This window comes from Choristoneura fumiferana, chromosome 6 (assembly GCF_025370935.1).
Source record: "Choristoneura fumiferana chromosome 6, NRCan_CFum_1, whole genome shotgun sequence".
In the NCBI taxonomy this organism is placed as follows: Eukaryota; Metazoa; Arthropoda; class Insecta; order Lepidoptera; family Tortricidae; genus Choristoneura; species Choristoneura fumiferana.
Genome location: NC_133477.1, coordinates 18069483 through 18081700, shown reverse-complemented (window position 1 = coordinate 18081700; position 12218 = coordinate 18069483). Strand labels below are relative to the sequence as shown.

Below are 12218 nucleotides of genomic sequence, written 5' to 3'. Positions count from 1 at the left end.
TGTAACCTCACCTCACAGCCCAGTACGAAAATCAAAGTTCTACTTAAGGTCTACTATTACTATAATCTACAGAGATTATTTATTAGTAGCGTCTCACTTACTGATTAAAACCTATAGGATGCTATTCTCGATACTGCCAACCCTGCTGCTGGTGGTCGCGGGTGCGTGTGGGTTTAGCTCCTAGCGCTGCCTACCCTATCTGCACGCCAATGCCAGCAAAGAACTCACCGAACTCCTCCCAGAGGCGGCGAAAGAAAGCAGTGGGTTGAGCCTTCACCATGATAAGCCGGCCGCCGTACTTCCGGAACTGGTTGTCCAGATCATCCAACGCCTCCAGCAGGTAGCGCATCCGGTTGTAGCCGACCAGCTTCGTACCTGGAGCCAGAGTTCAATTTAAAGGAAACTTGACTATTGTCGTTTGTCTCGTATCAAAATTTCGCTGCATGCTTGTATGGTCATAAATTACACTGTTAGGGGCTGAAAGGGACACGAGCTGTTCTCAAGCTTGCAGCTTTACCCCTAAGCTGCATAGCCTAATACCGTATGACCGTATCTCACCAGCAGTCTCTCCATCGAAGATAAAGTTGTAGAAGATAAAAGCCGCGACTAGCCCTCGAAATGGGAGCGCGCTGCCTTGTCAACCTTATAGTCGAAAACCGTGGCTCACGAGCAGTATCTCCATCAAAGATGAAGATTTAGAAAACAGGCTGAAAGCTCTGCTCGAGCTCAGGGCACAGTGCCTGCCTGCCTGGTCAGCTTTACATCTCTACCCAAAATCAGTATAGTCTCGTTCGTCGGCCCTCGCGTACTTTATAAAGGACCAATTAACACTAAAAATAACGGTCGAATGAACTTTATAAAGTACAAATTGTTCATTGAAAAAAGAATCTTAGGAATTTTGAAATAATATCCAAAATAACAAAGCTGGTCGTGAACCACGTCTAGGTCGTAAGTAAAAAAGTCTGTTGAAAAGGTTACGGCCCAGGAGATAGTCTAAAACCGTGGCTCACCAGCAGTATCTCCATCAAAGATGAAGACGTAGAAGACGGGCCGCAAGCTATGCTCGAGCCCGGAGCTCAGTGCCAGGTCAGTTTGGCAGCTCTACCTTTAAGCTGCAAGTCTAACACTGTGGCTCACCAGCAGTCTCACTATTCAAAGATACAGGTATAAATAGAAGGGGCGCGAGCAATCCTCGCGCGCTGCCAGGTCAACCTTGCAGCTCTTCCAACAAACTGCATAGTCTAAAAGCGTTGTTTACTAGCAGTCTCAGATAAAGATAGAGAAGGGCTGCAAGTTATCTTCGAGCCCTGAACTCAGTGCCTGAGCTTCGCAGCTCTATCCAAAAGCTGCATTGTATAAAACCGAGGCTCACCAGCAGTCTCTCCATCGAAGACGAAGACAGGAAAGAATGGGCGCGTGCGGTCATTCACTGCAGAGTGAAGCGCCGGGTTATCGTGCAAACGCAGTCCGTGGCGGAACCAGAGCACACTTCCGCCTAGCATGGCTTACTGATGCTGCAAGAAAAAAGCAATAGTAGATTGTACAACAAGAGCATAAAACAAGCTATTTTACCCAAGGCGTTCATATAGCCACCTGAGGCGGTACGAGATATACACATCGAGGGGAAAATGGGTTTAATGCTCGAGTTTTACACTCTGATTTTCACTTCGATTGAGAGGAAATTAAATAGCAACAGTGGAAACAATTGTTCATTTACTAGGTAAGTACCTTTTAACTTTTATACATTGATATATGGGTAATTATACATTTTTAGTTTTATTGATTTATTTTGATAGATTTTATTGATTTGTAGCTTTACGTAAAATTAAAATTATTAAAAATAATATATAGAAACTTTTTTGTTTGTGGCTGTTGACACCTATGATTACACCTTTGTCTTAGACAAAGATTTTACTTTATGCACTAGAGCATAAAAAGTCATTTTATGTCGCCTAGATCCAGCATAAACACGAACTTTACGAGCATGAGAAATGAAAAATAATTTAGTTTTAGCCGTGATGGCCTGGTGTTCTTTTAACCTATCACCTTTTAAGCAGAGAATCACAAGTTTCGTTTTTAACACGGACTCGCATCTGTTACGGTGATGGAAAAAACGGTGAGGAAGCTTGGGGAAAAATTCTACGGTGTAAAATTCGCATTTCGCACTGAGTCCACGTGGGAACTGTACAGTCAAAGCGCTCTCATTATGAGGGGAGGCCTTAGCTTAGAGGCGTACGGAGATGGGCGTTTTCAGAAAAAGTAATTGAAACGACTTTTTTTTTAGATTTGGATGAAATTTCGTTTTCCTACTAAGAATCAAGAGCACTTTCGATTGTAATAGGCGAAAAATAGTTTCCCAGGTTTTTCATATAATTTTGTGTTATCCATTACACTACCGCCACAGAAACCTATATGAAAATAGTAACGTAATGGAATAAAAAATCTTGGGACACTTTTTTTCTCCTATTACAATCGAAAGTACTTCCTAATTCTTAGTAGGAAAACGAAAATTTCATCTAAATCGAAAAAAAAATCTTTCAATAACTTTTTCTGAAAACGCCCATCTCCGTACGCCTCTAAGCTAAGGCCTCCCCTCGTAATGAGAGCGCTTTGACTGTACAGTTTCCACGTGGACTCAGTGCGGATTGCGAATTTTACAACGTAGAATTTTTCCCCAAGCTTCCTCGCCGTGTTTTCCATTACGTATTATTAGCAGAGATGCGAGTCCGTGTTAAAAACTAAACTTGCTTTTGATTCTCAGTAGGAAAACGAAATTTCATCCAAATCGAAAAAAAAATCCTTTCAATAACTTTTTCTCGAAACGCCCAGATGATGATTTTAAGCAACACGGGATTGGATGTAATTCGGTTCTGGTCACTTTTGGAGAAGGAATAACTCTTACCTACTCAGAAATTATTTTGAAATTGGCGTACGTTATGTTTTCAACCACTAAGGAAAGGAGCCATGAGTAAAAGACTCGTAAGGTCTATACAACTACAAGAACCACTAGTTTACGAGATTTATAACGTTAGCCCGAAAGCAAAACGAGTTCGTAACGTTTTGATGCGACAAAATTTAAATTGGAATACGCAGAGTTACGGTTTCTTGTAAACAAAGTTAATGATATTCGGACACAGTTGTATGTGTTATGCATTTAAGCACTCGGGTTTCTGTTGACGACATGTTTGTTTGTGGACACAAGACACTGCAAACATAACTTACTAACTAATGTAATAATCTTGACCTTCATAAATCTATCGATTGCGCATTACAATGTGTATATTACAACAAAAGCGTCGAGTTGACAAAGGATGTCCTATTTCGCACTAATATTATAAATACGAAAAGTTGTGAAGTTTGTTTGTTACCTCTTCACGTTTAAACTGCTGAACAAATTTAGATAAAATTTCGGTATGCAGCCGGATTCAAACTATGAGTGAGTATATAGTATAGTTTTTTCCCGGAAAATGGCATAGTTCCCGCAGGACAGCGATAAACGCATTCTAGCGGACAGAGTCGAGGGCAATAGCTAGTAAAACTCATAAGAATACGGTATTTCACCATTTCTAGGGTTCAGTACCTTAGCAAACAAAAGTTTGTCAAACCTGTTTTCGAAGGAGCGCATGGAGGAACCAAACTGAAACTAATAGCAAATACCTCTCTACTTCTCTATTGCTACCTCTTAGAGCAGTGAAAAAAATTAAACTTCTAAGTCAACGCAAGCAAAAGTTGTAATTATAGTCACTGAAAAAGGTGTATCCATAGAAATCGATGCGGAATCGAAACCTTTTATAGGGAACTTCCGGTTGTCCACGAAACTTGTAATTTGGTATGAATGAAGGTAGCTCTTATTTATAGCACAACCAATAAGAAATTTTCCTGTTTTGCTAACTACTTGATTTCTAATTCTATGCTGTAAATCAAAGCACGTTGCATTTGTAAACTTTTGGAGTGGACGCAATAAAAGAGAGATAAAAAAATAACGCAACTTGGTTTAAAGTACAGTGCAATCGATTTCTCCTCTCGATTCTGAACCAACTGCTTTCAGATTTTCAGATATTTAATTAACACCTTGTATAATACTCGTATTGTTTGAAGTTTAAAGTCGTCACCATGCCAAGAATGCAATAGTTTAGGTAGGTAATGTATACAATACAGTTAAGTTACACAAACCGTGCCTGCCGACATTTATGATTATGAATAAGATTCAACACCCTATTCAATACTCGTAGGTTGCTATGCAAGCAAGATACTTAGGGGCTGTTTCACCATCCATTGATTAGTGTTAACTGGCGGTTAGGTGTGATGCCGTCTCTATTTGTTTTGTTCGGATAGACGGAGACGGCATCACATTTAACCGTCGGTTAACGCTAATCAATGGATGGTGAAACAGCCCCTTAATGTATATTATATAACATTTTGAAATATTGTTATGGGCATGGTAATGTTTTTAACAATGTACTCAAAGATATGAAATGAAACTTTAAATGTACCTAAATTAATAAATATGTTAGGATAACATTTCCTGTATGAGGACCCCCTTAGCCTTTTTAACCGACTTCAAAAAGAGAGGAGGTTCTATGTTCCCGTTTGTATTTTTTTTTACTTTTATTTATCTTGTAATATTTGTTTGTCTGTATTTTTGACGTTCGCTAAGGTAATTTTGCATGTCGAATTTCATCCATTTCTTCAGTTTGAGTGACAATGCAAGTACAGTCAATAAAAAGTACAGTCAGCAAACGAGTTTGTATTACATGTTAGTAAAATAAAAAATAAATGTTTTCTTATTTTTTTCTAAAATGTGTACTCGTATTATTGTGACAATTTCAAAAATTAAACAAGACAAAGGTACAAACAAGACGGTTGAGCGAGAACAATTAGGGCCTTTGGATACGAAACCATAAAAATAATTTGTTTTCCATAGAAATATTTAAGTGAGCCAGTTTATTATATAAAATCAGAGCACGAGGACGAGGTCCAAAAGCAACAAAGGGTTCTATGGTTGGTGCATTTTTTTATTAATATCAGTAGCACAATAAGGGTTATCTTAATAAGACACAGCCGTTACGTCCTTTTGAGAAATCATCTTGTACCTATCTTTCATATCACGTGTATGCAGTCTGTTGTTATTTTTGTTTATTTTGTTCCTGTATGGAATGGGGTTCGTAATTAGGGCATATTTTGACTAGGGATCATTTCTTTATATTTCTGTATCTTTGTTACACATAAAATGTCTAAAAACCAAATCAGTTAACCTACATGCGAATCGAAACATAAACGTGCAAGTTAACGTGCGAGTTAAAGGGACGTGACTGACACGTGACGTGGCAAACGGACCAATAACGATATTTTAATTTTATTACGGAATCCTAAAAACGTACAATCGACTACAGAGATCGATAAGAAATTCACAAAATATGTATGCATACACGACCTTACTGTCAAGTGAATAAAGACCTGTCTGTATACATATTTTTGCGACTTAAGCCGTGTCGATCTCTTTATAGTCGACTGTACACAACATACGGACACCATACAGAAAACAACTTTACTGTAAAGTAATATAGATTAGTATTCTATTTAACTTATGCGTACCTTTTATCACGAATTCTCCAAAACAATTTAAAAAAACTATTTTTAAAGCGAGAAGGACATCTGTCCGCTGAGAGCTTCGCAATATAACTGAAACGGAGAAACGGCGCAGCCATTTCTGGAATTTTCTCGAGGCTTCCAGAAAGTTCTATAACTTTTGACAACTGTTGAAGTGAAGCCTTTAACAAGTTGAAGCCCTGAATGAAGTTTAAAATAGGGACAAAGGGTCTACCTCTACCTATACATTTGTATAGGTAGAGGCATTTGTATATGACCCATTTGTACCTATTATGTAAAGGTAACATGGTTAAAACGTTTTTTAATTTAAAAGGTTAGCATCCTAAATACAAAATTCAACGTAATTTTTGGTATTTGTGGGGATATAAATAAATATAAAGGGATAATCAACACTAATTGTCCTATTGTACTAATAGTCCTAAACCAAGCAAAGCTTGTACTATTGCTACCTACCAGGCAACGAATAAACATATAAATAATAAGGCTTTCGGCTGAAACGGCAAAGCATCTTTGAGATCGCTCGATGTAGGAAAATAGTAAGGGAGGATTTAAAATCGTATTCCTTGACCATTATAGATGTGAAACTTGGTGATCAGATTTTTCAGTTCATTATTAAGCCGTCGTAGTTTGAAGGGATTTTTCGAAAACCCCACGGAAACGGGCAATGCGCGATATGAACGTCATTCCTATGGAGTACTCGTATTATGTAAATATAAAAATCTACGCAGACGAAGTCGAGGGCAAAAGCTAGTACATAATATAGACCGAGATGATGAATTGATAACTTGGATTTTACGTCATGTTTTAATTTTACCATCAGCCAGGATTACACCGAAGACTTATAAATTTGAACTTATATATATAAAGCCTTGCCCAACGATTTCCTTTCTTTTATTCTTGGTTATATAAAAGAAAATTTGATAAAAGACCATCTAGAAATAGCTTGTTGCGTCGATGTTCCCGCCTGGAGAAAAAAACATCATGTAACAGCGCAAAGAACTGATAACCGGAGTTCGCTTTATTTAACGACATAACATCCGCCACTTCTCTTGTGGTGGGTAAGCCGGTGTTTCCATACAAATTGAGATAAAAACGCGACGTATTTTGTGAACGGGAAATAGTACATTACTGACTACTGTAGAGGCCGGGAAGTAGGGGCCAAGCAGATATAGACGATGCCAGGCCGGCAACCCCACTTTCCGGCCGAGGCTTGTATAGTGCTTTTCTCAAACATGGCATGAAATAAAATAAAAAAACAAGAAATCAAGCTGGCGCGACGCTAGTCTGGTCGCCCTGTTTGTGTGTGCATCCGAGCTGGCTGCGCTGGCGGCTGCGTGCGGCGTGCTGGCGCGTAGGCCGCCGTGTCGCAGAGCGCGCGTTGAACAAAAGGCGGTCGCATTGCGGCCAGCGGCCTGCAAGTTGTATGAAATCTCTTGCAGCCGCTAGAGTGACCGCGCGCACGCAGCTGCAATGAGCCGCAGCGCCTGCAGCGCGATACTTCTCAGCCTATTATATTTGGTAACACAACGTCAATATTTCATGTCATGTTTGAGAAAACGTTTTTTTCGCTCTTACTGCGTGGACATAAAGCGTTTTTGATCGACTAAGTATCCTTATTCCATGTCTACTTTTCATGTAGGTACTTACAGTAGTACAGTTATAGTACACAATAACCTGTAAATAGCATTATCTTCGCGGAAGTGAGAGTAGTACTAATTAAGTCTGTGTTTAGTGCTTACACAATAGATGCCGACATGGACATGTCGGCGACATGATTGTACCTCTAAACCGTCTAAGTCTACGTATAAATAGACTGCATTGAAATTTCAAAAAGGTAGCAATGGAAAATGGTTGGAGCAGAATTAGAATGCGTTGGACATTCCTACTTTTAAAGAATTACGAAATGTACTCGTATATTTCGAAATATTATATAAAGGAAAGTTCAGATTATAAGGCGTTATATACGCACGGAGTCACTGAAACCTTACTATAGGTAGTCATTCACGATGACGCGTGCCGTGGTTCCAGAGGCGTCTTTAGCCCATGTAGCGCCCGTGTGCAATTATAACTTTAGCGCCATCTAGTTAGGAAGCGCGCGGTAAAAATGGAATACGTACAAAATGCCGCGGCCGGCACGGCGCCCCTAACACCGCTGCGCCCGTGTGCAACGCACACCCTGCACTATAGGTAAAGACGCCTCTGTGTGGTTCTTATTACAATGTCATTAATGGCTAATTTTGACAAAATCACGCGTCTTCGGGGATGGCACTAGGTATGGTATGCATGATAGAGCAACGATCTAAAATGATCATTAGCCTAGAGGCCATGCAATATAAACAGGGCCTGACTTAGAGGAGGGGAAGGGCATGCGGATTTATGTTCAGGGGGGCTACTACGAAATTCGAAAATCGAAGTCCGTATCGTACCGTCCCTCTCACTCTCGTATTAAATAACATTAGCGTCAGCGGGACGGCAAGATACGAAGTAAGTACCAATTTTGCACTTCGTAGTATAGGACCCTTCACAATAGAAGTTACTAACCTAACCAACGTAGAAAAGTTAAAAAAAACCGACATTATCATTAAAATATATTATTATAAATTATTGTTTTGTTTTTAATAATTCGTTTTATTCTAAATTTTATTGTACTTATGTTTTTTTTTATTTTTTGTGAGTTGTACTGAGCTAGGTTTTTTTGGCAATAAAGATTATTTTACTTTAAAAAGCTTGGTATATCAAAAACAGCTGAACCGATTTTAATGAAACAGCTAAGAACCACCCGCAAGGAAACTCGCTTTCGCGTAAAAAAACCGGTTCTCTATCGTTTGCCCGAATTTCATATGGCCGAATGTATCGTTTTCTAGAATTTTCATTTGCCATAAAGTAATTTATTTCTGAAATAGTAATTTCTTCAGAGTTGATATTAAACTAACCTAACCTAACCGACTGCATTCTATATGATGACATTTAAAAAATCCTGAAAACAGCACGGTTCTATATATTTTATGGCAAACGTTGGTATGGCAAGTGAAATTCGGGCAAGTAAAGGTAGACGAAAAAAACCGCATGGAAATCGGTCCATTTGTTTGAGAGCTACAATGCCTACAATGCCACAGATAGACAGAAATTATAATTAACACCCCCTCTTTTTGTGTATGGGTAAAAAAATCTTCTTTTTTCGGCTTAAAGGGAGGCCTGTAAGCATTGAGATTTAGATAGCTAGAGTTAGAGGCCCAGAGCTTCCGCGCTCCTAAATCCAGCCCTGAATATAAATTGCTACTCTACGTTTTTTTAAGACGGAAGCAAACAAGCATGCGTCATGATTTTACTAGCATCGTGTAAACAGGGCTTTAATACTAGCTCCAGTTTCAATCCCTACCGATTCGATTACATAATCGCAAGTAGCAACAACGTGACCAAGCGACAAAGCAATCGTGCAGTCAATATGACCCTTATTCCAACAACTTAAGCCTCATTCTTCTATACCCCTGTAAAACAGAACAAACCAACTTATCAATGTAGTTGACATAACCCTTATCGCAATTACATAAGTATCGATTCATAGTCACATAAGTGTACAAACTTGCAGCCTCCTAATTTCAGCCTTAAAGTAGTATCGTAGGGTATATTTTGCGTTAACAACGCAACGGTATGATATCGGCAAAACGCAGTCAGCCTAACCTTTATCAGAACGAGTTAAGATCGATAATTGGATGCAACAAGTGCAAACCAGCTGTGCATATTGCATGAATTAGATATTATAGTGCATTTGATAGCTGTGAATGCATTGGAACAATTGAATGCACGTGCAAGAGACGTAATTGAAATTGCTAAGGGTGGCCAGGTCGTAAACCGGTCGCATTTTTTGCGTGCTATGTTTAAGGTCCCGTAGGCAGTGCCGGCTCCCACTGCTGCAAGCTGGTTCCCACTTGTCGATGTCGGGCCCGGTTTTTAATCGGATGTTCCTGTGGCAGAACATTTTTTTAACCCCCGACGCAAAAAGAGGGACAAAAAGAGACACATGTCTAAGAACAATCGCTAGAAAACCTGATTTCAAATAAAAAAATCACATTCAAATCAGTTCACCCGTTAAAGAGCTACGGTGCCACAGGCAGACACACACACACAGACACACAGCGGTCAAACTTATAACACCCCTCCTTTTGCGTCGGGTTAAAAATCGGTTTAGCCGTTTTTGAGATATTGAGCTTTGTAGTGACAAAGTCGGGGTTTTGCAACTTTTTGTTGGCCAGGTTATATATGAACCTATTCACACTTGCCCGTCACGACTTTCTGACACGAAACGGATCCGACACCCGACAAGTGGAGACGGGATCTTAGAGGGGGTGACCAGGGAGGCTGCCCGGGGCGCCAAGTACTACAGGGCGTCGCGCGCGTCAGCTCAACTTAACCGCTTAATTTGAATACCTATTTTTATCGATCTGGAAAACTAGATTCAAGACTTATCTGGTAGGCGTATTACAATTCTGTCTAAGAAACACTACCTGTCGTTTTGTCGCTTGTCGTATCTAAAAGGGCGCCAAAGGCATGACCCGCCCAGGGTGCCTATGATGGCTAAGGCTGGTCCTGTCCATAGTCCTTATAACTAGTAGAGCAGTGGTGGCGCAAGACCTAAATTTGGCGTGGACAAGATAAATGCAAAGCCCTATGATGGCACATCACATCATACATTAGATGACGGATTTTTAAATGACCAAAAAAACGTCCGAGACGCCTTTAGACCGCGAAGTCCATGTCGCCTGCACCCATCGCTACCTCTGGGTTAGTGTCAACTAACATACTATTGCATATTCCAAACTATCTAAGTATTTACCTTATAGACAAATGATACTAACCCCAAAGCGTAGATGGTGTGATAATTTAGAATTTTAGAGTGTTTTTAGTCTAGGAACCACAGCACAAGATTGCTTTGCTTTGCTTGGCACAAGGCCCATACGAGAGGGAGCAAAGTCAACTTTTCTGTTCAAGGCTTTTCTAAGGTTTTATTGCAAATGCATTTTTTGAAGTTGATAATTGTAAAGCCACGCCATTTTCTATGCTGGTGTTCTTTATTTTTTTTTCAAGTTTTTTAATGCTTGGTGTGAAAAGTTGTATGAGCCACTTGGGAGCAAAATTATTTTCATCTTGGGCGTTGACACTTGAATCCCTCATTACGCTCAGGATTCTATTGTAGAATCCTTCACTACATTCTGCATTTAATGTACACCCTCGCCGTAAATACACCATATTGTTTCTTTGTGACACAAATAACTATTGCCGCCCTCTTAAATATTTAGGGTACCTACTCATTCTTATTGGTCCGAATCGTAGGTGCAACATTTTTTTATTATGGAATTATTATCCCACTGCTTGGGCCATAGTTTCCACGCGCCCCAGTGCGGATTGGAACTTCACACATACCTTTAAATTTTTATGGTATTTTGCCGCCCCCTATATGCGACGCCCGGGGCGGACCGCCCCTCCCGCCCCAACTACGCTACGCCACTGAAGTATAAGTCTACCCTCAGAACAAGAGGGCTTAGGCCGTAGTTACTGCGGGCCCAGTACGGTCTCATATCAAATACATCAACAAAAATGACCCTTAAAATAATAATCATTGAGTTGACTCGGAAAAGTAATTAATTTTAAGGTATGAGTTTTTGCAAAGTACTGAAAAATTATAATTATCTTTTATAATATTTGTCATGTATGCAAAGACTAAAAATGAGATAAGGAATTCTTCAATGGGGTTGAAGGCAGGCATAAGCTATAGTTTACATAGTTACATATAAGAGTTTTTAGAGTGCTAAGTGACCTAATCAATGCACAAGATTTTAAGACAAATTATGTATGTACTAACCTTTTTCCACCAAACTTTTTTCTTAAGGTTGCTGGTAAGCAAAGTATAATTGTTAATAGTTCTAGTCTTTATAATGGCAATAGCGAAAATTCCATTGTGGTCTTCATTTAAGTTGTATTAAGTCCACTTAAGGAAGCTTATTAAGGAAGACCATGATGTAAATTTTGGGAATTTTTATGAAATTCCAGAATTTCAATTCAAATGCAAAATTTGATGGTTAGCGCGAGGGAAGCCGTGGGTAAATGCACTAAAGGCTAGTTAAATAATAAGTTTAAGTTTGATTTTTGCTTTGAAAAAAAAGAAAACAGTATGTTCCGCTTTTATACTTAGTTTCAATAGGTAATTTTTTTACTAAATGTAAACAAACTTCAGCTGGTATATTTGGTACATTCAAGGATTTTAAACATTTTATTATCTATCATTGTAATACAAACTAGACTGGTGTATTTCAATACAGAAATGTAAATGTTAAGATAGTGTAATGGGGGAATTTCAATATTTAAGTAACCAATTGACATTGTTTTGTTTACATTTGGTTAAATACCTATTCAAACCAAGTATAGAACGCCTAAAGACTATATTTTACGTTAAACAAAACCAGTTACTACGTACGTATATATTGACTTACCTTTGACTCCTAGAGTTAATCTAAATACTGTGGAAGGTGAACAGTTCACTATAAGTTATCAACACATTTTAAGCACGACAGACCGCTGGCAAAAATACACACATAAAGATAAGTTTATAA

At 39.0% G+C, this 12218-nt stretch overlaps 1 protein-coding gene across 1 annotated transcript; it reads right to left on the bottom strand.

Moving 5' to 3' along the window:
• Positions 1-190: 190 nt before the first annotated feature.
• On the bottom strand, positions 191-5687 carry LOC141428745 (cryptochrome-1-like). Its single transcript, XM_074088754.1, has 3 exons — positions 5596-5687; positions 1373-1514; positions 191-375 (listed from the first exon to the last, which is right to left on the bottom strand). Exons 2-3 carry the CDS (start codon positions 1500-1502, stop codon positions 191-193), a joined length of 315 nt encoding a protein of 104 aa, XP_073944855.1. The 5' UTR covers positions 1503-1514; positions 5596-5687.
• Between the last annotated feature and the right edge of the window lie 6531 nt (positions 5688-12218).

Coding starts and splice junctions, on each gene's coding strand:
- LOC141428745 (XM_074088754.1), bottom strand. CDS start 1,502: ATGCTAGGCGGAAGTGTGCTCTGGTTCCGCCACGGACTGCGTTTGCAC. Junction 376..1,372: donor CTTCGATGGAGAGACTGCTG/GTGAGCCTCGGT, acceptor CTCTGGCTCCAG/GTACGAAGCTGGTCGGCTAC.